Genomic DNA, 26,002 nt, shown 5'->3' with positions numbered 1-26,002 from the left:
CAGGATTTCCCCAAAAGAAAAATCCTCAGGAGGGGAGGCTGAAGGGATAGATTCTTCAGCATCGGAATCCTCATAGGGAGGGAGAGAGTATTCTTGGTCAGAAGAGGAACCAGAGGAAATGGAAACCTGATCTGAAGATTCATATTCTGTCTCTTGCCTAGGCCTCTTCTCAGGAGGGGGATGGGAACCCCTGATCAAAGTAATTAGGTCTTCGGCCATTTTGAGCATCTGTTTTTTAGGCATGGAGGCCTGTCCATGGGCTTGCTGCACTTGTTTCTTTGTCTTTAGTGGTGCTTTAGTCTTTGCCTTTGGAACTGTAATTGGTTTTATATATAACTGTGTAGGCCTGAAAACACCCTCAGAAGCCGATGCCTGCTCAGCGGCTCCGGACCCATCTGAGGGAATATTTTCCGAGTGTCCAATATGTTGAGTTTCCAGAGGCCTAGTCTGCTCCACGTGGGAGTCGGAAGCGGCCTGCGGCTCTGAGGTAGCAGGCGTCAGGGGCTGCGAAAGCACCTCACTGAGAACCGGCGAACCGTCGTCAGTTTTGGACCTTGGATGCCTGTCCTTTTCCTTTTGTTTCTTGTGAATTGCGGTAGTCGGGTGGCTATCCGACGACATTGTGTAATTAAATCTTCGGCCAAAGTAATGAAATGCAAAATCGTACCGACGCTTAATAGTGCATTGGTTAAATCTAGCACAAAATCTGCAATTAGCTACATCGTGATCAGGGCCTACGCAAGGAATACAATAAGAATGGAAGTCCTTATGAGGTATTTGCTTCCCACAAGAAATATAATTATTAACTTTTTCTGACATCTGTCTGGAGCAAGAAAAAAAAAAGTTTTCCCAACGGGGTACTTAGCTTTAAATGAAGACTTCGGATCTGAAATTCGAACATGAAAATCTCAGGAGTCGGCCGACCGGCACTTGCGAACTGCTTCTGCTTCTGGCACCGCATGGCAAGAAAGACTGAAGAAAATGGCGTTGGCTGCATCTTTTATACCCCTGGCACACTGACATCAGAGAAGAGGCGACAGCAGCCGACACCGGACCAAGACTTTGGAATTCAGGCCGACTGGGGGTAGCCTGCCAGCAGGATAACCCAAGAGTAATGACTGCAACAGTGAAACACGATGAACATCCAGTATATATGGGTCCATATTATAACACAGAATCTATGAAACTTAGAACTGCATAGCATCAAGACCATAGGATCGAAGTTCCATAACTTTGAAAACTACACCCCCTACTAATTATATGTAACAACTCAGAGGTCACACTACAGTGGGGAAGGGGTAAATTCTCCATTTCCCACTGTATCATGATCTCTGTAAAAAGTATCAAACTTTTTGATGTAATAATATGGACATGTAGCTAAATATTTTTCTTTTTTTATACACACGTGTGTGTCTGTGTATATATATATGGGTCTACTTCACTTGATTGAAAGTTCACTAGACAAACTCATTTCACAGAGCACACGAGTAAAAGCTCACTTCACTGAAAGCTTACTTGACTGAAACTCATTTCGTTGAAAGGTATATGCCCTTTTCCCCATTGTAGTGCAATCCTGGAGTTAGTATCTAAGGTGAGGGGGGTGTGGGGGACGTAGCCCCCCACTTAGTTTGAGTATATATTGTGTTCTAAAAAGAGTTATTCATTATAGTTGTAAGTATCCATATATATGGTTGAAAATGTATAAAATAGGTGGGGGACTTTCCCCCCCACACGCCCTTTTACTATATTTACTAAACTCCAGGATCACACTACAATGGGGAAAAGGGCATATACCTTTCAATGAAATGAGTTTCAAGCAAGTCAGCTTTCAGTGAAGTGACCTTTCCGTCAAGTGTGCTCCTTCAAGTGAGTTTCAGTCTAGTGAGTTTTCAATCAAGTGAATTAGACCCATATATATATATGGGTCTACTTTCATAGACCGAAGCGCCACTTTACCGACACCCGGAAGACCGAGACGGAACGACCGAACAGGTAGGTTACCGAAAACGCGATATCCCGACGGCTGAGAGACCGACAATGGCAGCGTGTGAGCGCGATACGGTAAGTGTGCGAAAGTGACAGGTGTAGTATTGGGGAGCGGACAGGTAAGTGTACGATACTGAGGGATTTTAGGATAGTGTGTGGAAAATGTGAGTGTGCGGTGGTGTTGGACTAAGGGTTCCGGTGAGGTAAGTGTGTGGAAGTGACGTAGAGCTGTGTAGGGTAGTGTTAAGTGTGTTAGGGTTAGAATGCAGGTGGAGTGAGTGTGCGATAGTGATGGGCTGAATGTTTTAGGGTGTTAAGTGAGTTAGGGTTAGGGTGCAGGTAGGGTGAGTGTGCGATAGTGACGGTGTTGGGGTTTAGGGGTGTGTTAAGTGAGTTAGGGTTAGGGTGCAGGTAGGGTGAGTGTGCGATAGTGACTGTGTTGAGATTTAGGTGTGTTAAGTGAGTTAGGTTAGGTGCGGGTTGGGTAAGTGCGGTAGTGTCGGACGTTAGGGTTAGGGTTTAGGTTAAGGTTAGTGGATATGTTGTTGTGTGCAATGTGTATTTGGCTTTTGTCGGTGTTTTGGTGTTCGGAATGTTGAGTTGTCGGTGTGGTGTGTTGTCGGTTGTTTGGGGTGGGGAAAATGTGTGTCGGTGATTCGTACGTTCGGTCTATGAAAGTAGACCCATATATATATATATATATATATATATATATATATATATATATATATATATATATATATATTCCTCCCAGTGTGTGTGTGTGTGTGTATATATATATATATATATATATACATATATATACATATATATACACACATATACATATATTTATTTATTAGATACATATACACACAGACATATACACGCACACATATAAAGGAAATTAATATATGGGGTTTAAAGATTTAAATGCTAACGACTTCACTACAAGAAGTTGCCTCCCATGTGGTACACTTTCCTTTCAGAGCATTCAATCTGATTAAACAGCTCACAGAAGCGGACAATCTGTGTTGATTAAATTGCCATCCTGACAAACACGCATTTGCCATACAAGAACACCCAATATGTATTAAATAAAACAAGGTGGCCTGTGTGTTTAAGCAAATAAATGTACTTCAATCTTACCTTCTTTCCACTCGCCATGGTATTCCTCACCACTGGAGTACATGAAGGAACCCTTAGTCAGAGTCATCTTTCAGCCTTCAAAGAAACAAAAAACTGCCATCAGAATACTGGCCTAATTGGATTAAACACAGCACCTGGGGTGATTCTGAAAAAGGTCTTGGTTAAATTAAATAAAACCTCAAACCAAGCAATATCATTGCTGCTAAATTCTCCTTCTGCTACTCTCACTAAGGAAGAATGCTGACTGTTCATAATCAGTTTATAAACAAAGCATGCCAAACTCTCAGCATATTGTTGCAGTTGTCTATTGACAGGTGTTTTTATATAGACTGACCTACTAATGAAGAGGCAAACCAAAGTTTGAACACTTCCACTATACATGACTGACATATGACCATTTGTAAAAACAATGCATGATCACAAATGACTAAAAAAGCATTCCCCCTACATTCGTTATAAATACACCGAAAAACATTTTTGCGGGGGGCAGGGCTCCTTCTCCCTTCATGTGGAGGGGCAAGTCCCACATCCCAAATTTATAAATACTAACTTCATAGTCACAAAATTTTGTTAAAGAATAAACTCCTGTGAAGTGTAGGGAAATCTCGCTCAACAATTCCACTATACCCAATAACCTAACTTTCAATCTCCAATAAGAGGTGATTTCTGACAAGCTGTGTTCAGGCAGTTAGAACCTATTTAACTAGTCCTCAATCCCCAGTACAGAAACCATGCTAAACAGCATTGTGTGTATTGGAAGACTAGGTGGGCGGACACAGAGAAAGACTTACTCTCAGTCAATGGCATTACTTGCTATTCGGGGCGGGGGGGGTGTAGTCACCTGCACCTTGCATAGTTCAGAAGGTTTCAAACAGAAACCTGTCCCAAGCTTAAAATTGGTCTGTGTGATAATACCTGCTTACCTGTATAATAATGGTAGCACTGCAAGCATGTTAATACAATGCTCATACCTGTGCTGATACCTGTATTTTTAATTAATAAACACGATACACATAAAAATAAAAACCTAGCAGGGATTCATGATCAGAAGTGCATGCAAACAAGGCTTAATTATGAAAAGTTTTGTGACATCATGATTTCTTGTTACTTAAAACTCAATGTGGATTAATTTAAATTATACTTCTCTTATAGCTTTCCCAAGCTTTCAGATGCATGTTTTTTTGGTTTAATAAAAATCATACCGTTATCACCATACAAGATAAAAAGTCAGACTGACTGATATACATATGAAAATTCTGAAATAGTTGAAACTGCTTTTGCATGTTCAAGGCAAACACACCACATTACTCATAACCCAAGTGTATAAATAGTTTGTGCTCTAACCCTTGGCTCACCAGTGATACAAAGATTGTTCATTCCTATTAAAAGGCTCCAGATGAAAGCCTGACATCCTGTTTTTCACTATTAATTAAAGACTGTGCCATTCGTTTTAAGATTAAATGCAGCTGCGGGGATGCCTACAGCTGTAAACTGTATTTTTGTTTATTAACTGAGGCTAAAGTCCATATGATTTACTTCAGACTTATCTGGTGGAAAAAAAATTTCTCTCTCAAACTTTGGTTCTGATAATCACAACATGCTTCCTCATCTTCTAGAAAAAAGCAAAAGGTCCATATGCATTTTATCTTATGGCAGTAAAAAAGATTATATGCATGTATTCATTCTTTAGGTCTAACAAGAAATCCTTGACCATTGTGGATGAGACCGGATAGGTGCATTTGCTCTGAAGTTATATGTTCCATGACCTTGTGAACTCTTGTAAATTTCTTTTTTATTCCTTACTTGTTGCAGGAAAAGTAAGGAATAAAAAAGAAATTTACAAGAGAGTTCACAAGGTCATGGAACATATAACTTCAGAGTAAATGCATCTATCCGGTCTCATCCATAACGGTCAAGGATTCCTTACTTGTTACAGGATAAGAACTGCGGTGGTGGTGCTGCGGTAGCGTTGTCGCCTCACAGTAAGACGTTGTCCTGTTCGATTCTCAGCTAGAGCGTCTTCTGTGTGGAGACATGCGTGAATGGGCGAAACTTCGTTGAAGGTTGTGCGTCAGGGCCGGCAACTCGGCACGTAAAAAAAAATCTACTGCCAATCATTAGCGGACCGGAATTCCGCTGTGGCGACCCCTAACCGGGAAAAAGCCGAAAGACACAACAACTTATTACAGGAAAAGAACAAAGTAAAGAATGACATTTAAATATTTATTCCATTATTGCATTAGCCTAAAGTAGCAAAATTCAGTTTTAACTAAGCTACAAGGTGGTTTCACTATCTGTGGACAAACTGGAAATGTATACCTATTACAGAAAACAAAAACAACCGGGTAGAAATGCTCACTTTATTTGACAGAAATAAAGCTTTTGGGATAACCCTTCTTCAGTATTCAAGACACATCTAGTGGAGCAAGTTGCGGTTGATTCGTGTGCTGTGTGAATGTATACCTATTAATCAGCATTAGCATGATTCTGTAACATTACTAAAACACAGGAATCAGTATTTGAACATTCCTGTTAATTCAAAAAAGCAGAGAAGTAATCAATGATACAAATTATATGTAAAAATAACATGCTTAAGTTCAGTGATATTTTCAGTTTCCTCAAAAACATGCACTTCTTTCCAAGCTTTTTTTTTATTTTATCAAATAATTGTTATTAAATGAGCTGCAAATTATTTACAAATCAGTTACTTTAGATTAACTGCTTAGAAATATATAACATGAAATACCTTAGTGCAGCAATATGTATATCAATGTTTCTTTCTAGTAAAACATTACTTAATATTTTAAAATAATCCTCAAGTAATAATGCATTGCAAACATATTTTAAACATTAATTCTGTTATATTGTTATTAATTCCGTTTTTTTTAAATCGCATATTGAGAAAAGGCAGACTTGTAAAAATAATCAAACAGTTTGTCAGACAAGAGAGTGTCTCGTGCTGAGTAAAAGTGGAAAAGTCATCAGCAAAAAATACCCAAACATGGGTTTCATGTTCTGTATTGGTTTAATTTCTCAAAGTCTTTTGTGTTTCGAGGTGTTTCTAGTACCATGACGGGAATGGACCCCATTCTTAAGTCATACAATACGATTTAAAATTCACAAAATTAGTGCCTATATAACATAACTGGATATTCAGAAATTACAGAATTAAATTATTACAAGGGCAGAAGAAAATAGTAGCAACTTTACTGTATATACAACTAAAAACAATGAAAACAGAGCACCAAACTGTGTAAAACGATCCAACCAACAAAAATAACACAGCTCGTGGCCAGGATCCAAAATCAATGAGACACTTTATTAACACAAATATGAATTGAGTGCTTTCATCCCCTAAACCGGGGACTTCATCAGAATTAATCCATTTGAGAACATTTCATCTATTTATACCCTCCCAATGAATGACATAATTTAATTAAATTAAATTAGAGAGACCTTAAACCATAAAAATATTAAAATAAGTGAATATGTTGTAATATATTAAAAATGTTAAAAATAGTTATACTAAATCAATCATAGAGTTTGTAGTATAAATATTTTTTAACATTTTTAATATTTTACAACATGATATTCACTCATTTTAATATTTTTATGGTTTAAGGTCTCTAATTTAATTAAATGATGTCATTCATTGGGAGGGTGTAAATAGATGAAATGTTCTCAAGTGGATTAATTCTGATGAAGTCCCCGGTTTAGGGGATGAACGCGCTCAATTCGTATTTGTGTTAAAGAGTCTCACTGATATTGGATCCTGGCCATGAGCTGTGTTATTCTACTTGGTTGTATATACAACTTGTTATACAACTAGTTGTGGATTATTTCTCTGAATTTGCTAATAAAAAGGCACATGGTATATGTGTTAAGTATATAGTATTGAGTACAACAATTACAAGAGTATAAGAATTTGTTTTTAATAAAAAGCAGAAAGGAGCGCAGACTGTCTGTATCAGTAAAAGGGAGACCTCAGCAAGATTATTACTCTAATTACCTCATAGTGAGGTGCTCATTATCCAGTGATGCCTCCTCCCTTTCTTTCTAATTTATGATATTCAGGTTTTCATCTCATATAGCTTAGGCTACTGCCAAGTGACCTAATAATGAATGTTGTACAGCTGCACCAGTGTCACAAGTGGTCAGAGAGGACTATCTTGTAGCGAGAGACTTGGACGTCTTGTAGCTCTCACTGGTTGCTGCCTGTGCTCAAACTCAAATGTTCAGATGAGGTAAAGCAGCCATGCAGTGTGGAGTTGCTGCATCTTGCCAGAACATAGTAGCCGAGCTCAAGCAACATTAGGGTAGCAGCCACTGAAGGGACTGGGAACAGGTGGGAGTGCAGTTTAGGGCTTCAGGCAGCAACTGGGAGTGGAATTTAGGTTTAAGGCTGGGGAGAGACTGGGGACACTAGGTTTAGAGAGCAGAAATGGAGTTTTAGGTTTAGGAAACAGAGACTTTACAGATCGAGGGGTGCATTTGGGTTAGGGAGGAAAGTGTTATGGTTAGGGACCCCATGAGAGTTTCAGGGTTAGAGTTAGGGTCAACCTAACCTAGATCATCTGTTAGACCAGAAACAGTACAAGGTATATGGACTTGGTCAGGTAATATAAAAAGGGGCGGCAGTCTTACCATAAAGGGAGAGGAAAGGTTCAATCTAATTTAAGTGAACAAAAACAAAGCAAAAATCTTCCAGATAACACAGGATATACACAGTTAAAAATGAAGAGGAATTCTCAAGGGAGGTGGATCTCTCATATTTTGAAGAAATCACTGACAAAAGGGTAGACGGAACACAGACATACCATCTGGACTGCAGTAACGAATAACTGGGTATATAGTTTCAAGTAAAAAAAAAATGTTCATCCTTACTAGGGAATACAAGTTGTGGGATGAGGTAGATGCAGGTAAAGTTTATTAACCTTTTGTTCATTCCAAATTTATTAAATAATTTATGGTTATATTGCAAAACAACAACATAAAAATACAGAGAAAATTGCAAAGTACTATAATAATTAGCAAATAAAATGACTGAAATAGAAGCCACCACGACAATGGATATAATAAAACTGTATTTATTATCGAAACAAGCGCTTTCATGTACTACCAAGGTACGCTTCTTCAGGTTTGTAAATCAGTTCATTCTGGCAGATATTTATATGCAAGACAATTTATCTAATGAATCAATTAATCAATTAATTAGTTAAAATAGCACATCAATTATTCCACTATTTCATTTTAAAGCAATATAATTCACAAAGACTTGTAAAATATATGGAATAAAATAAAATAATGCATGGGACACATATTCATAACTTGTTCACAACTAAAAATGCATAATGTATAATGTATATATAATATATATAAATATACTCAAACCATTCAATTCATATATCACTAAACATTTTCATATTAACGTATGTAAATAGCATTGCAGAAAGGGCATATATACAGGGCTATTGCTTTAAAACTAAAAATATAATTTTTAAAAAATTCTAAACATAAAACATAAAAAGTTGAAAAATATATATCCAGGCTAAATATCCAACACATCAATAAAACACTCATAAAAACTGACTACATACGTTACGAAATATCTCAAGTATTTTAAATGAAATATAAATAGGGACCAATGCCCAAAATTTATCTACGTCTAGTAATATTGGTTTTATGCTTACTGCCTGATTGAGCCCTGGTTCAATATGTGCTCTCAGTCTTAAGATCCAATTTAGTTCAACCAATTCTAAATAACCCATGTTGCCTTCCGCTTATTTTGTTTACTATCTGTAGTGCCCTAAATTTAAAATCATGGTGAAATGCATATTTATGTTTAGCCAAGGCATTTGTTAAGTTCATTTTCCTCATATCATAACTATGGTTATAAATGCGATCTTTTAATCTTCTAGATGTTAGCCCCACATCGCCTCACATGCCAGGTAGCCAGATACACTAAATTCTTAGAGTTACATGTGGCATAAAAATTAGGTGTAAATGTATACTCTAAATATGGTACAGTAAATTGTTGGTCTTTAGAGATAAAGTTGCACATATTACAACTATTGCATGGATATGTTCCATCTCTCAAAGACTGTCTAAGATCAAAGACAGGTCTATTTAATTTTTCAGTGCATAATAGTCTCTTTAGACTTTTGCTATTCCTGTATCTAAAAGTAGGTCTTTTGCCAACAACCTCTGCTACTTGTGTATCTAACAACAATACATTCCAATTTCTCCTAATGATATTATTAATGTGTTTAATATCATTAGTATATCTGGTTGTAAAGGCCACCTTAGTGTCATGCCAGTTGGTTTTACACAAGGTTTTTGATCTCTGACGTTCAATTGTCTGAGATTTGGAACAAAAGATTGAATTTTCACATCTTTAACCAGAGCTAGAATAACCTATCAACAAATAACCCATCTATTATATTTAGTTTTGCATTTCTATCTTTGTCATTACTACATAGACGGGAGATTCTCAAAAACTGACTCTTAACAATGTTCGGAAATATATGGCATGGATGCATGCTATTATAGTGTAATATTGCATTTCTCCAGCAGGGTTTCCTATATAGAGTAGTGGAGATTACACCATCTAGTTTTTTAAAGATGGTAACATCTAGAAAATCTATCTTGTTAACAGATTTCTCCATAGTAAATCTCAAAAAATCAGTTGTAGATTCTAGATAGGGGACCAAATGTCCCAATAAATCATTATCTCCTTTCCAGAATATTAGTATATCGTCTACAAAACGTCTGTATAGTAAAATATGCTTGAAAAATGCGCTATCAAACAAAAACCTACATTTCCATTGATACATTACTAGATTTCAATAACAATTCGCACAGGGGGTGCCCATGACCACCCCCCATGTCTGTGCATATAAAATGTCTTGAAATAAAAAGATGTTATTATTCAAAACTATATCTAGTAGTGTACAAATCTACATTTGAGAGTCATTATCGAGTGTTCCATCTACGTGTATTAATTCCCTGATGGCCTCAATCCCATATTCATTAGGGATAGTTATAAAAAGATTTTTGACATCAAGTGATACCAAAATGATAGAAGAAGGCAAAATATTGTCTTCAGTTAAAGTCTGTAAATCATTCAATAGTTCATGGGTATCTTTTAAAATGGTAGGTATTTTTCTGGCTAAAGGTCCCAATTTAGATTCAATGTAACGAGAAATATTCTCAGTTACCCATTTTTCACTAGATACTATTGGTCGTAAGGGAGGTGGAAAACCCCCCTTATGCACTTTTGGAAGGCCTTTAATCACGGGAATAAAAGGGGAATCTAACAAAAAATATTCATATAGTTCCTTAGAAATTTGTCTGCACATGAGAAGGTCATATAAAGTGTCATGGACCTGTTTCACAATACATATTAATTGCTTATGGTCTATACATTTATAGACTACATCATCATTCAGCATATTTAACATTAGCTTAATGTAAAGGGTGGAGTCCATTACCACTATACCTTCTCCCTTGTCAGCTGGTTTACACTAGCTTTACACTAAGCTAATGTTAAATATGCTGAATGATGATGTAGTCAATAAATGTATAGACCATAAGCAATTACTATGGATTGTGAAACAGGTCCATGACACTTTATATGACCTTCTCATGTGCAGACAAATTTCTAAGGAACTATATGAATATTTTTTGTTAGATTCCCCTTTTATTCCCGTGATTAAAGGCCTTCCAAAAGTGCATAAGGGGGGTTTTCCACCTCCCTTACGACCAATAGTATCTGGTGAAAAATGGGTAACTAAGAATATTTCTCGTTACATTGAATCTAAATTGGGACCTATAGCCAGAAAAATACCTACCATTTTAAAAGATACCCATGAACTATTGAATGATTTACAGACTTTAACTGAAGACAATATTTTGCTTTCTTCTATCATTTTGGTATCACTTGATGTCAAAAATCTTTTTACAACTATCCCTAATGAATATGGGATTGAGGCCATCAGGGAATTCATGCACGTAGATGGAACACTCGATAATGACTCTCAAATGTTGATTTGTACACTACTAGATATAGTTTTGAATAACATCTTTTTATTTCAAGACATTTTATATGCACAGACATGGGGGGTGGCCATGGGCACCCCTGTGCGAATTCTTATGCAAATCTAGTAATGTATCAATGGGAATGTAGGTTTTTGTTTGATAGCGCATTTTTCAAGCATATTTTACTATACAGACGTTTTGTAGACGATATACTAATATTCTGGAAAGGAGATGATGATTTATTGGGACATTTGGCCCCCTATCTAGAATCTACAACTGATTTCTTGAGATTTACTATGGAGAAATCTGTTAACAAGATAGATTTTCTAGATGTTACCATTTTTAAAAAAACTAGATGGTGTAATCTCCACTACTCTATATAGGAAACCCTGCTGGAGAAATGCAATATTACACTATAATAGCATGCATCCACGCCATATATTTCCGAACATTGTTAAGAGTCAGTTTTTGCGAATCTCCCGTCTATGTAGTAATGACAAAGATAGAAATGCACAACTAAATATAATAGATGGGTTATTTGTTGATAGGGGTTATTCTAGCTCTCTGGTTAAAGATGTGAAAAATTCTATCTTTTGTTCCAAATCTCAGACAATTGAACATCAGAGATCAAAAACCTTGTGTAAAACCAACTGGCATGACACTAAGGTAGCCTTTATAACCAGATATACTAATTATATTAAACACATTAATAATATCATTAGGAGAAATTGGAATGTATTGTTGTTATATACACAAGTAGCAGAGATTGTTGGCAAAAGACCTACTTTTAGATACAGGAATAGCAAAAGTCTAAAGAGACTATTATGCACTGAAAAATTAAATAGACCTGTCTTTGATCTTAGACCGTCTTTGAGAGATGGAACATATCCATGCAATAGTTGTAATATGTGCAACTTTATCTCTAAAGACCAACAATTTACTGTACCATATTTAGAGTATACATTTACACTTAATTTTTATGCCACATGTAACTCTTAAGAATTTAGTACATCTGGCTACCTGTGTCGCATGTGAGGCGTATTATGTGAGACTAACATCTAGAAGATTAAAAGATCGCATTTATAACCATAGTTATGATATGAGGAAAATAAACTTAACAAATGCCTTGGCTAAACATAAATATGCATTTCACGACCATGATTTTAAATTTAGGGCACTACAGATAGTAAATAAAAATAAACGGGAAGGCGACAACATGGGTTATTTAGAATTGGTTGAACTAAATTGGATCTTAAGACTGAGAGCACATATTGAACCAGGGCTCAATCAGGCAGTAAGCATAAAACCAATATTGGCTAGACGTAGATAAATTATGGGCATTGGTCCCTATTTATATTTCATTTAAAATACTTGAGATATTTCGTAATGTATTTAGTCAGTTTTTATGAGTGTTTTATTGATGTGTTGGATATTTAGCCTGGATATATATTTTCAACTTTTTATGTTTAGAATTTTTTAAAAATTATATTTTTAGTTTTAAAGCAATAGCCCTGTATATATGCCCTTTCTGCAATGCTATTTACATACGTTAATATAAAAATTTTTAGTGATATATGAATTGAATGGTTTGAGTATATTTATATATATTATATGTACATTTTGCATTTTTAGTTGTGAACAAGTTATGAATATGTGTCATCAAATAATTACATGCATTATTTTATTTTATTCCATATATTTTACAAGTCTTTGTGAATTATATTGCTTTAAAATGAAATAGTGGAATAATTGATGTGCTATTTTAACTAATTAATTGATTAATTGATTCATTAGATAAATTGTCTTGCATATAAATATCTGCCAGAATGAACTGATTTACAAACCTGAAGAAGCGTACCTTGGTAGTACGTGAAAGTGCTTCTTTCGATAATAAAAACAGTTTTATTATATCCATTGTCGTGGTGGCTTCTATTTCAGTCGTTTTATTTGCTATTACGTGGATTCTCCTTGTTCTGGTAGAAGCCTTTGGATGGTAGTATCCTGTTTGTATCTACTATAATAATTAGAGAGAGAACTGAAATGAAATAATACTGTTACAGTTTAAATAGACAGGCAAAATGAACATCATCAGTATGAAGAAAGACAGAACATAAAAAGTGGCCAGAAATAGTACGACCATCAAAACCAAAAGTTACAAAATGCATACAAGAGTTAGAAAAGGAACAATGAGGGATGGAAGAAACTCAAAAACTATCTCAAAGGAAAATCAGACCAAAAGCACACAGAAACTTCAGTGTCCATCAGATATGTTGAGCATCACTACACAAGTTTTTAGTAAATATCAAACACTAAAACTTCAAGGACTGGGAGGACATGCTACTCAAGCACAAGTTAGCAAACCTGCAGGGCCTACAATATGAGAAGATAAATTTGAACACCAGTAGTTTTTTCACCCTGGGTTACAATTTATCCTACGAAATGATGTACTCTGAAAAAGTAGGGACATTGTTGATATGTGTAACTGGGAATTGTTAAAAGGGATTACCTCAGCCTGAGCTGACTGTAGTATCAGATGGTCTCAGGGCACACACTGTCAAAAACCAAGGGCAGTATAATTTAGTGCAGTTGTTAAATATACCTCAAAAGATTTGGCCAGTCTAGTCTGCAAGTATCGCTATACCAACCCAGTTTCCATTTCCTTCTCTACCTTTACAATGTACTACTACTTTCTTGAGACCTCTTGCCCAGACTATGAGAACAGAGTAGACCCCTACCTTTGTCACGTGAAGCCTCTTATGGCAGACTGGAACCAAAATGGCACACAGCACATTCTATTTTTTCAAACCAGAGACCATGCCAAGCACTTGTGAGACTTGGTACAATATTTCCAGGGAGACCCAGCGACAGAGTAACAAAGCATGACTGATCGTTACACCATAAAAAAGAGAAAGAGCAGGCTTGAGCAATACTACAGAATAACTAGCAAGTGATGGGGAACTTTTCAAAGGGGCCGTTAGCCTAAATCAAAAGGAGGGAAAGTACTGCTAAGATTCTATGATAACTTATGGAGCACTCTGGGAGAGAAAAAGTTATAATAAATCATGCTGTCAACATACTGATGGTTTAAAATGTTGCAAGACATACAAAACTATGTGGACAGATGCACAACTTATGCAATGCACAATGTACAATATTAGAGGAAAAGCCAGTAATTTCCTCAGACTTTCAGAGAGGACTTTGTCAGACCATTTCCAATGGCGACAGGTAGGTGTAAATTTATCTTATCCCTAATAGATGAATTCATGGAGTGGGTGGAGGCACATAGCTATGTGAGGTCCAGACGGTTGTGTAAATTCTCACTGACAGGATAATTCCTACTTGGAGGGTTCTGTGAGAAATCCTTAGAGACCAAGATTATCAATTTACCAGTAAATCACAAGCCATGCTCCAGTCATGGGGCGTCCAAGAACAGGTTTCATATGCCTAACCCCCCAAAAGTTTAGGAAAAGTGGAGAAAACCAACGGGACCATAAAGAAAGGTCTTAAAATGACTGCAGAGTAAGGAAACCACCAAGTTAAAAATTCTATCCAATATACTGATGAAACTGAGAAATCTTCACATAAATTCATGACTAGATGGTCCATGTACCTGCATGGAAAGGAAATACCTTGGATGGGATGCCTCTAGAAGAAACCACACTAAAGGACAAGCTCCAAGACCAGATCTCATGAACCAGAGGGAGAGTGCAGTAAGCTGTAGGAAAACCGAAGAAGAAAAAAAAACATATTGCCTGCTCTATTCTGTTTATTTATGTATTTACCTATTAAGCATATTATAAGTATACATGTATAAGAAATTATTTTTAATAAACAGCAAAAAAGAGCTCTGTGTCAATGTTCTTGACAAATACTGAGAACATGATGGAAAATCACTAAATGCACTTGGATGTAGAGATTAAATCAGCACAAAAAAAGAAAAGGAAAGGGAGGTTTTGTTTTGAACCAAAGTCATCCTCAAGCCGTGCTGGATACCTTCATGGGGTGGGCCCATAGTTTATAAATATCAGTTTCAGCTTGCTGCTGTTAGGCTCTGATCCAACAGATGATCTGAGAGGCCCCACTACGGCAATAAACAATAGTCCACCAAAAAAAAAAAAAAAAACTGAGCAGCCAGACAAGACACCTGAAAATTCAGAAATGAACATCTTGGAAAAAAAAAAAGAAGGTAGGTTTTGTTTCTTCTATGCATGTAACAAAGTTCCTGAAAAGAGGATGCCAATTGAATTGGCCAAATAAAAACAAAACAATATGTAGACAAGAAAACATTAAGTGAGTTAGAAAAGGAAGCAAAACATTAAGTATTAATAGAGATACAAATGCCTGTGTACTTTTGTCTAACAAAGAGAGAAGCAACACCTAATATGGTGCAGTTTAAACACAGAAAATAAATCAATGTTAACTAATAATTGTAAAGCAAAGTTAAAAATATTTGAAAATACACATAAGCAAAAGCACCCAGACATTGTAAATGTTACAAAAACAAGAGGGAGAAACAGAATAGCAGTCCAGAAGTCTAATGCAGTGATAAGTAAGCAGTTTGATACAGAAATGGAGGAAATTGAAAATAAAGTGATATATCAGTTATGAAGTTGAAAGATTTGAATGGGAATCCTAGATGCAAAGATCACTTCAGAATGCTGGTTTATTAAAACAGGTACAGCTTGTAGAAATGACAGTGAAAGTGCAGCAGTATAAAAAATCACTTGTTAACTCAATTAAATGTTGAAAGCAGTAAGGATGTTTCACAAAATGAAATGTTACAGTCTTTTCAATACCAAGATATTTCCACAGAGGCAGAAAAAGCAGGAAACACAAAACACAGAAGAAACTATCAATCAGGAAGAAAAAGAGAAAACCTGATGGACTTTATAGAAATGGATAAATATAATATGTATAAGAAATAGAGGCAGCCAAACTGTAGAAAACACAGACTGTCAAGAATGAATAAGCCAAATGAATAAAGTAATTGGAACTACAAAGGAGGACAGGACCACACTATACAACAGAAATTAACAGAATACATTATTGTGCAGCGAAACTAAGACAAGGTATTACCAATAAACCGTAAGTTAGTAAAGGAAAATAAAGGGGCAAATAGATCACCACAATGGAAGCACCAACTAGAAACTCCTGTGAAAGAGTTAGGAAAAGAAGCATCATTATTGATTTCCTTTTCTGTATTCTGCCAATCTAAAAAAAATGTATAAACGTGAATAAGCTAAAACAAAACACAACACCAAAGCAGATGAGGATTTGAGTTGTACTATCTCTAACACAAGTTACAAATCTCTGCTTAGAGATGCACTGAGAAATATAAAGAAATGATACAAAACAAACAATTTAGGAATGACCCCCAATAAATTCTACAGGGAGCTAGTAAAGAAAACAGCAATAGTTGAGATGCCACAAAGAAAATAGGAAATTAATGCATTCTGTTGAAATATCTATGAGGATCCAGTTAAGTACGATATGGAAGCTGAGTAGAAAAAAGAAGTAAAAGAGCAATAAAGAGGCTCTGATCTAGACTGGAATGAAGTAACCCCTAATGAGATAGAGACAAATTTAAGAAAGGCTCCCAACTGGAAAGTGCCTGATCCAGATGCTGTACTATTTGTGATTAAAGGTATTGACATATTTACACTGTGATTTCTTCTTGAGTAAAAATTACTTGTATGTACACCTTGAAATGACACCAGACTGGCTAACAATGGGGAAAACCATACTCGTACTTAAAAGTGAACCTGCAGATCACCCCAAGAACTAATGATTAATAGCCTGTCTCCCAACAACATAAAAGGTTATATATGAGAATCGATGCAGACAGAATATATAGTTAGATAAAAATTCAACTATGGCCAAAGAACGGAAAGGGAATAAAACAGATTCATATGGAGCAATGGACCATCTTTTGTTAAAACAAAGCCATAATGGAAACCTGTAAAATAAACAGAAATCCAAGTATGGCATGGACAGATTACAAGAAAGCATTTGATAGTATTCCTTACTCCGGGATTAAAGAATGCTTACACATATACATGATCCATCACATACTGGTAAATTTTATTGCAGTTACTACGAAGAAATGGAAATCCATTGTACAGATGAACCACAAAAAATGACATTGAGGGTATGAAACCCATCATGGAATATTTCACAGTGATTCTTTTAAACCATTACTGTTTTGTCTTGCTCTCAATTCATTAAGCTGATAAATTCGTGACCTAGGCTGTTGAGTAAAGTCGAGCTCCAAGAAAATCATCAAGTGAAAGGATATCTCATCTATTTTTGTGGATGACTTAAAAATGTGTATTTCATAAGATAAATACATGAAACAGCAGCTACAAGTTGTTAAAGCATTCTCAAATGAAACAGGAATGTCATTTGGTCTCAACACAGTGAACAATCAATATATGAAAGAGGAAAACTGAAGACGTGAGAAACTATAAAACTTGGGGAGGAATGTGATCTAAAAGATTTGGAACAAGGAGTGTACACATATATTGCAACAGATGAAGGGGCAGTGATACAACATAAAAAAATGGGAATAGAGCTTAGTAAGGAATATTTTGGAAGACTAAAATTAATACAGAAAACTGCTTTCACATCTAGGAATAAAGTTAAAGCTATAAATCAACTTGCACTTCCTGTTTGCGTTGGGGTGACTGACTGGCCACAAAGAGAGCTCGATACACTTGACATAAAAACAAAATTACTCCAGGCCCATCAAATGATACACAAGAACCAGTGTTTGCCAAGATTATATATCCTTCGGTCTGCACAGGCCTCCTTGAAATCGACTATACATACAAGGTCAGTCATTGTGGGATTGCAATGCATTTATTCACATCATCAGAGCCAAACATATTGAAACTTCTAAAAGAAAAAAAAAATAAGTCTAAGATGAACTCTTTGTTAGGTTAGCAGAAGCCCTTGGGAAAAAAAGCAAGCGTGGAAATCCAACCAAATATGGATTAAAAACAGGTGGCAACAAAAAGTGCAAAAAAGCAAAAGAAGGAATACAAAGATAAATGAAAAGATCACAATTATAGAAAGCAATGTACGAATCTGCTGGAACAGCTGCATGTTGACTAAGAGTTCTCATTTGAATGGCTTAGATGGGGTGAATTTAAACCAAACGATGAAAGGTCAACTGTGTCTAATTATGGAAGCTGCTAAAATACCAATTACTAGAACATGGAAATCTAAATCTAAACCAACTATATTAGAAGTAGTGAATATAGTAACAAAGCTAAAGCAAATGGAACTGAGATCTTTACAAAAGGGTAGGAGCAAACTACATAGGGAAAATTGGAATTGTAAGAACAAAACATACGGGGAGGAGTGAGGTTTAAAAGAAGGCAGGACTTAAATAAATGAGCTATGTAATGTTCGACTGAAAATGATTGGGTAGACTATAAGTGATGTATAATGTTTGCAACTGTAAGTGTGTAAGTAAGGTTTGTGATGTAAAATGCTTGCAACTAGGATTGTATCGGTGTGGTTTGTTTTCATTTATTTAAATGTATGACTGTTTAGGTCTTAAATGAGGTTTAGAAAAAAGGGGAAGGAACTGAATAATTTATGTAATGTTGCTTAGGTTATACGATATATAGCAATATAAGTATAATGTTTATTAATCAAATTCTATTAAATTAACATTACTTTTGTTTAAATGTAAATTTGCCTGTGTCACAAGTGATAATTCAATAAGGGTGTTTAAAAAAAAAAAAGATGAAAGGTTAATATAGGCAGCCCAAGAGAGGGGATTGCATACTAGATGGCTCATAAAATCCATAGAAAATATAGTAGGTACAGATATACCTCTCAACCATACCAAATTCCTCGGTATTTACTGGTTTTGAGGGGAAAATAATGGGGTGCCACGAATTTCCAAGTGACCCCTTTAATTCCAGATTTTTTTTTAGATAATTTTTATTTATTTATTTTTTAATTTACCACTTTAAATTTATCGCTGACGTCACCACGCACCTCCAGTCTACAGGGGGCGTGCATGATGACATCAGGTACTGCCTGTGGACCTGGTCAGACATTGATTTTTTTAAATATTTGGAGGGAAATAGGGAATATAACAGAAGAATGGCGGCAGCCGTGACAGATTTACATAATTTTGCAGAGTCCGCCCACATGTCTCAGCCTTCAGGTAAGAGAAAAGAATAAAACTGTTTAGTCACGGACTGTAATTCCGTTCAAGCAAGCTTCCGTTTAGTATAGCTTTTAACTTTTTTGGCGGCCGGCGAGTGTGCAAGGGTTTCTTTGCTGGGCTAAAGTTCTGCTTTGCAGTGCTGTTTAACTTTTGTGTGCAAGTCCGTTTTTGCTGGACCAGAGGAAATATTTTATCTGCTGTAAGTTCAACTGTGTATTTGTGCAGTTTGGAACTTGTGTGTCTTGTAAGTGATTAGGTTCTGCTGGATTTGGATTTTCCCTTCTTGCTTGTTGTATTACCATTTTTGTTAGTTTCTGAGACAAATAAGCATAGTTAGAAGGAAGGTTAGGACAGATTATGTGCCAGTGCCACTGAAACTGAACCTGCCGTTCCTGCACTTCTACACTGTATGAAAATATGTTCAGCGGTTTCTACTGCTACTAAAATCATCTAGTTGCTAGCTTCTAAATATGCAACCTTGAGTCAGACGTTTCCATTATGGAATGTCGCCTGTACTGATTTAATTTTAAGCTGTTTTTGTAGAACTTCTTTTTATTAGGTGACACGATGTACATTTCCTTCTGTACTTCCTCTAGTACGTGCATGCAAAGGTAACACCGGCATGATTTGCTTTGCATGCACTACTTTCTAGGGGTGCATTGAAATAAACCTAGAATGCAAAAGGCATTCCCTCCCTTTGGTTTTGGATACTGTCTGATCGAAAACTAAAAATGCCGCATGTCCCATGTGTTTTGTTTTAATCTGAATCGGTTTAGTGTTACAGAAAGCACCCTGTACTGCTCTTCGGAAATGAAAGTGCTACATTTTTGTATTACTGTGATTTGATGCGTCTGCTGTCCTGTCCTTATGCACCTAGCTGTATAGTAACCCCCTGCAGTTTCGAAGCAAAGGGTTGTTTGTTCGGCTGCCTGATAACTAACACTTCCGTATGTACAACAGAGACAGCTTTCTAGGAATTGAGTGACGATTACATGAAGTCCTTGGCTGTAGGTAATAAGTTCATGTGGTGCAAATTAAAATGGCTAGTTATGCATACTGTAATAAAGTCGACTATGGTTTTAAAAGCTGTAAATAGTCGCAGACATAAAATGCATCCATAAATCCTTGCTATAATAGAACTGAATCATCATCATATTTCAAGAGTAAAACGCAGCAGTGGTGATAACAGCTTACTGAATGGAGTGTGTTATGGTTCTGTCTTCTGTAAGTCGGTAAAGGCCAACACAAGCTATTCTAGGTAAATCAGAAGAAAAACATCACTGCTTTGACACTTTTTTCTCTTAAATACCTCAGAACTGACACTTTAATTAACACAATATTTACTGGCTACACCATGTCTGCCAGAAACACTGTTCTGGACTTTTTGATCTACTTTGGTAATTACACCATGAGACTGAGACAAGCAAGTTTTCCACTTTTTAAGGAACTTTCTGAAAAGGGGGCACTAGCATACATTCTTGGTAGACTTCTGACTCTATTTAAATAGCAGTTTAGAAAATGGCATAAAGCTATTGAACAAGGTGAACAACTATTTGAAACATGTATCAGAAGTGGTGATACTGGGAAATCCAGCTGTACATGCAAACTAGGAAACATATCAGCACAAATAAAATAAAATAATAGTGCAATGGCAGCTTAGACATACCATAAATGGAGTACTTGAATTGTCCCTTTTTTTCTGCGAAAAATTTGTACCTCCATAGTTTCCAGTCCAGTGGCTTTTTATGATACTATGTATAAATACATAAAAATAAAAATGTGCTTAAATGCTAGTACTGTGTCCCCAAGTATACCACTTGTGTTTGTCTCTTTGGTCTGTTCCTCTTAAAATGTGTTGTTTTCTAGTGAGAACTGAATTCACTAAATAATGATAGCCAATTAAGTTTCAGTCTTCCTATCTTTCAGGAAATGCATGGTAACACAACATTTTATTCTAGCAATTAGATTATACAATCAATGTTTAAAATGTGTCTCTGTTTTTGTCCTTTTGCCCCCCCCCCCAAAAAAAAAAAATAAAGTTGAAAATAAGTGAGAAGCTGTGCAAGATGCTTATGGCTTACACTACTGTCATTCTATTTATAGTGTGGGTGTGGAAGTAGACTTTTATGATGGAAATGTTCTGAATTGGGCAGTTTTGTCATTATTGGTTCATGCACTTTGTTTCATTGACAACAGTAAAGCCTACTGGAAAAATGTTCAAACAAATTTAAAATGCGCTCTGTCTAACAAGTGTGCTGTGTTATACAAGGAATATAACTTAAAGTCAGGAAAGTATATCAAAGAAAAGAACACATGTATGTTTCTTGTTTTGTATGCAAGGGGCCAATGATTTGAAAACATCTCATCTGTAATCTTAATACACCACTGGCCAGGCACATTTTCTTTGGATGTGGTGTGTGGGTTTCAATTCTATTTCAATTAATGTGAGTTTCAAGGGCACTGAAGTTTTAATGCCAAGTCTATTTTCATTGTGAGACAGTATTGCTTTGTTTAGCAGATGTCTGTTAGTGTTTGTGCATTGTTGTGCCGCAAAATGTAAAAATAAAATCCAAATAATCATTGTAGAAGTAAAGCAGTATGCACACATTAGTGTTTATGGTAAATGAGGTGAAATCGCCAGGTAGTGGGACACTGAATGGCTGCAGGGGAACTCTGGTGCCATATTTTGGTTGTATGTTCTTCAGTTTGCATTTGAAAGTTGGTATCCCACAATTCCTTTGGAGTGGGTGGGGTTACATAATTATGTATGCAGATTAGATGTTAATCAGCATACAGATTTGTACCTATTTTTCATGGGCCTTGTCCAGATTTTTGATATTTCCAGGTTGAGAGGTATGGGTACAGACAAATGCAGGCTTTGTGGTAAATAACTAGAAACAGTTGCACATCATTTTGCAAGGTATGACATACTCATAGTTGAAGGTTTATATACTGAAAGACATAACATGACAAGGTTGTTACACTGGAGACTTTGTAAACATTACACCATAGAGGCAGCCGAGAAACTTGGAGACATGGACCACAAAGGATTGTTGAAAATGATGAAGCAATGATTATATGGGCTCACCCCATACCAGCAGCTAAGAAGGTAGATAAATACAGACCAGATACTGTAGTTCAAGAGAAAAAAAAAGGACATTAATAGCTTTGATTATTGAATTCACTACACTCAGTGACTACACTGTCTTAAGAACTTAAAAGTATAAAATTGTAAGCTATCAGGACTTGCAAGCAAAAACTAGAGCAATGTAGAATAAGGATGCACATGCAGTAGGATCTGGGATAAATAAAAAAGAATCTTCAAACATATCTAAATATGCTACTAATTAAAGTAAACCCCTTACGACCTGCAGAAAGACGAAATTCTGGGTACTTTGCGGATGCTAAGAAGAGCACTCATCTCAAATGTCAAAGACCGAAGCAAAACTGATTTCTTGAACTTTAATTATGTTCTGACTTAGGAACGGGATCCAGTCCCATCAAATTATGTAAAAATGTAAGCATTTGGGGAAATTAAAAAAGGGCTCTGATTCTACAAGTGGGAATGTCACTTACATAAGCACTGGACTATCTCTCACAGAGTCCCAATGCAATGATGAGTGCAGATGAGAGCTACATGGAGGATGGTTTATTTATTTATATTTTTATTTTTGTTTACGGGGATAGTGCACTGATCTCAATGAACCATTTGTGCAGGAAGCCTGGGTGGTCAGAATCACATAAGAAATGAACAAAACATATTTACAGATACAAGGATATGCTAAAATACATATAGATATATACAGATGAATGACTATGATACAGCATTTAGTTCATGATGCAGCTTACAATCAGACAGAAGTTCGAATCTAGAGGTTTATTTACTCTGAAATCATTTTTAAGAAGCATTTTAAAAGTAATTTAAAGATATTGTCTGGATATGAAAGCAGTAATTTTCAAAAGGATGAGCATTATGGAGAAATAATAACAGATCAACCAGGATGTTGGTAGGCTCAGCACTACATGTAGATGGCTTCCCCACAGATGGAAGATCAGTTACTTCCCTATAATGCTCACATTAGAAAGCATTCATGTGCTTACAAAATGGTTTCTTTGATTTTGTTGCATTTTTAATTGAAAAATATAAAGAAATTAACAAAAACATCCTAAGAAAAAAGTCCAATTTCCTCAAGTGGCAGCCCATGCAAGCTACAAGACACTAGAGTCCCTGAATTTGAAACAGTGGCCTATAACTAGAGTGTTTGCAGCAGAAATGAATATTTTATAAACTATGAGAAATTAGATGGGGTGCCTTTACTACATATAATTCTTCAGCATGTCTATACACATTGGAAGACACCAAAGCTTGAAAACTGTTTACGTGTTTTACAAAAAGATCTATGGGTTTTTGCATCTGGAAAGTGCTAGCAGGTTTAAAAAAACATTCTTTTAATCAATAATATACAGATTGTTGAGAGGTGATTTAAAAGGTAGAATATTTTTTTATAACCATGATCAACTTGGTTTATTTGATATGCAGCTTCATCATCACAACAAGAGCACTAGAAATGTTGGAAATTTATAAGGCATTCTTCTAATATTTACTTAAAAATGAATGCATTTTTAAACTATTATCTAGACTACAGAACAAACTGTCTTGTCATTAGATTAGTCCCTAAAAATAACTTGCGAATCCTTATTTTACTGTGTGTGATCATAAATACACTATTAAGAGTACAGGCTACAAGTGACTCAGTTTTGGAGTCCAGAGCACACATATATATATATATATATATATATATATATATATATATATATATATATATAAAAAACACTAACCCCAAATGCAATTTCTAACTACATTCTCACCCTCTGAGTAGTAGATGCTGGTGTTTACAAGACTTCAATAGCCGTATGTATCACATGGCTTAAAATGCTCCGCTTTCTGAATGGCAGAGAAAAGCAGAAGAGCCACTAGCCACACTGAAAAATAAAACAGCAGCTTGAAAGAAATTTTCACTCCCAATGGATCTAAATGGCTTTTACTAATACTAGCTCAATACTGATGTATTTCTGATGCTGTTTGATTTGCTGATATCCAGTAAACCCTTGGTCTAGGGATCTAAACCTCTTCTGCAACATGCATCAACAGAGGAACAGGCTTATCTCTCGGAAGATACTGCTACTCTGGAGTAGACTCGTCCCTGTCCATATTCAAACGCAACTTGGATCTAGGGATAGGAAACCGAAAATCTACCCCAAGACCATCGCCTGTACTACTAATGGACAGAGGAAGCTGTTAAATGCTTTATCCCATGCATCAGTCCCCTCAGATTATCTAAGGTATGATTCCAGTTATTCTCACTACAGGTAATATATCATTATCAGCCATGGGATGGATAAGGCCACTCTAACACCAAATGGCATAGGTTAATTCAAGCAGTAAACGGGAAATTGGCTAGTCTTAAAATGGCCCACAACGGCAGCTAGCCTAATGCTTACCTATGAACAAAAATACTTTTCAGCTTAGAGCTTTCATCTTAGAATGTGAAAGACTATCAGTGCCAGTTACAAATAATCAACACAAATATTATTTGCACATCACACAATACCAAAAAGTCCTCCAACCATACTTTAAACTAATGGTAAAATTAACTACTGCATACTTTGCTGAAAACACATGAAAGTCAAACTTGTTCTAGAGCATGCATAAAACAAAAACATTAACACTTGCAATATCTGCATTTTTGTGATGACCAGAAGATAGGATACCATAATTAAGCTCAACACAAAAAGTACATAAAGATAGCAATATATATGTTGTTTAATTTAACCTGAAAAGTCAAACTTTAAGGAAAATCTTGATGCTCAGGTACCCATCAAGACTAATGAGGTGACCCGCTTTTAATTTTTAGCTTCCAGAACTATTTTTATTTCTCTAGTATGCTATTAACATTACCTCCCCTTCCATCTAGATTATTCTTCTCAAAAGAAACAAAAAAAAAACCTCTAAATCTGGTACAGTTAAAAAGTGTTTATACAAAGTACAGTATGTGTTATTTTTATGTCAGGTGGCATACCCATAATCATAAATACATAGCAACAGTCTCTCCATGTAGAAGCTGTTGCATCACAAAAAGTTGGCACAATGCAACTTTCCTTGTACCCAATGGCTTGAAGGAGAAAGTACAGTTGTGTACACTTACCATAAATGTAGATGTTTGAGTGTCTTCACTGTTGCAGTCATGACTGTAGGGTTCTCCCCTGCCGGCAGGCAGTCCTCGGTCGGACAGAATCCCAAAGTCTGGGTCCGGCGTCGGCTGCTCAGCCATGCTCCCTGACGTCAGAGCGCCAGGAGTACAAAGCTGGCAGCCGACGCCATGTTCTCCAGTTTTTCTTGCCCCAGAAGTCAGGTGTTCCAAAATGAGTAAAATCCCATACCCTTTGCAAATACACCTCAGAAGAAGGGTGAAGAAGGGAACCACACCAAAGAAAAAATAAGAGGGGACAGGAGGGAGGGTAGACTGCAACAGTGAAGACACTCGAACATCTACGTTTATGGTAAGTGTACACAACTGTACTATGTTCATAGTGTTTCACTGTTGCAGTCATGACTGTAGGGTTGAATCCCAAAGCAGAATAAAAGGGAGGTGGTCATAAAGTAGA

General features: G+C 36.1%; 1 protein-coding gene across 1 annotated transcript in view; it reads right to left on the bottom strand.

The window, feature by feature from the left end:
* The window catches only part of MORN4 (MORN repeat containing 4), a 441,841-nt gene that overhangs the window by 260,552 nt on the left and 155,287 nt on the right, over positions 1-26,002 (bottom strand). The window contains exon 2 of the mRNA XM_044056229.1: positions 3,115-3,189. Coding sequence (XP_043912164.1) covers positions 3,115-3,181 — 67 coding nt within the window. The 5' untranslated portion in view covers positions 3,182-3,189. The remainder of the gene's footprint in view (positions 1-3,114; positions 3,190-26,002) is intronic.

Source organism: Protopterus annectens, chromosome 14.part0 (assembly GCF_019279795.1).
Source record: "Protopterus annectens isolate FY-2018-M chromosome 14.part0, PAN1.0, whole genome shotgun sequence".
NCBI classification, from domain to species: domain Eukaryota; kingdom Metazoa; phylum Chordata; order Ceratodontiformes; family Protopteridae; genus Protopterus; species Protopterus annectens.
This window is presented reverse-complemented; position numbering and strand designations above follow the sequence as displayed.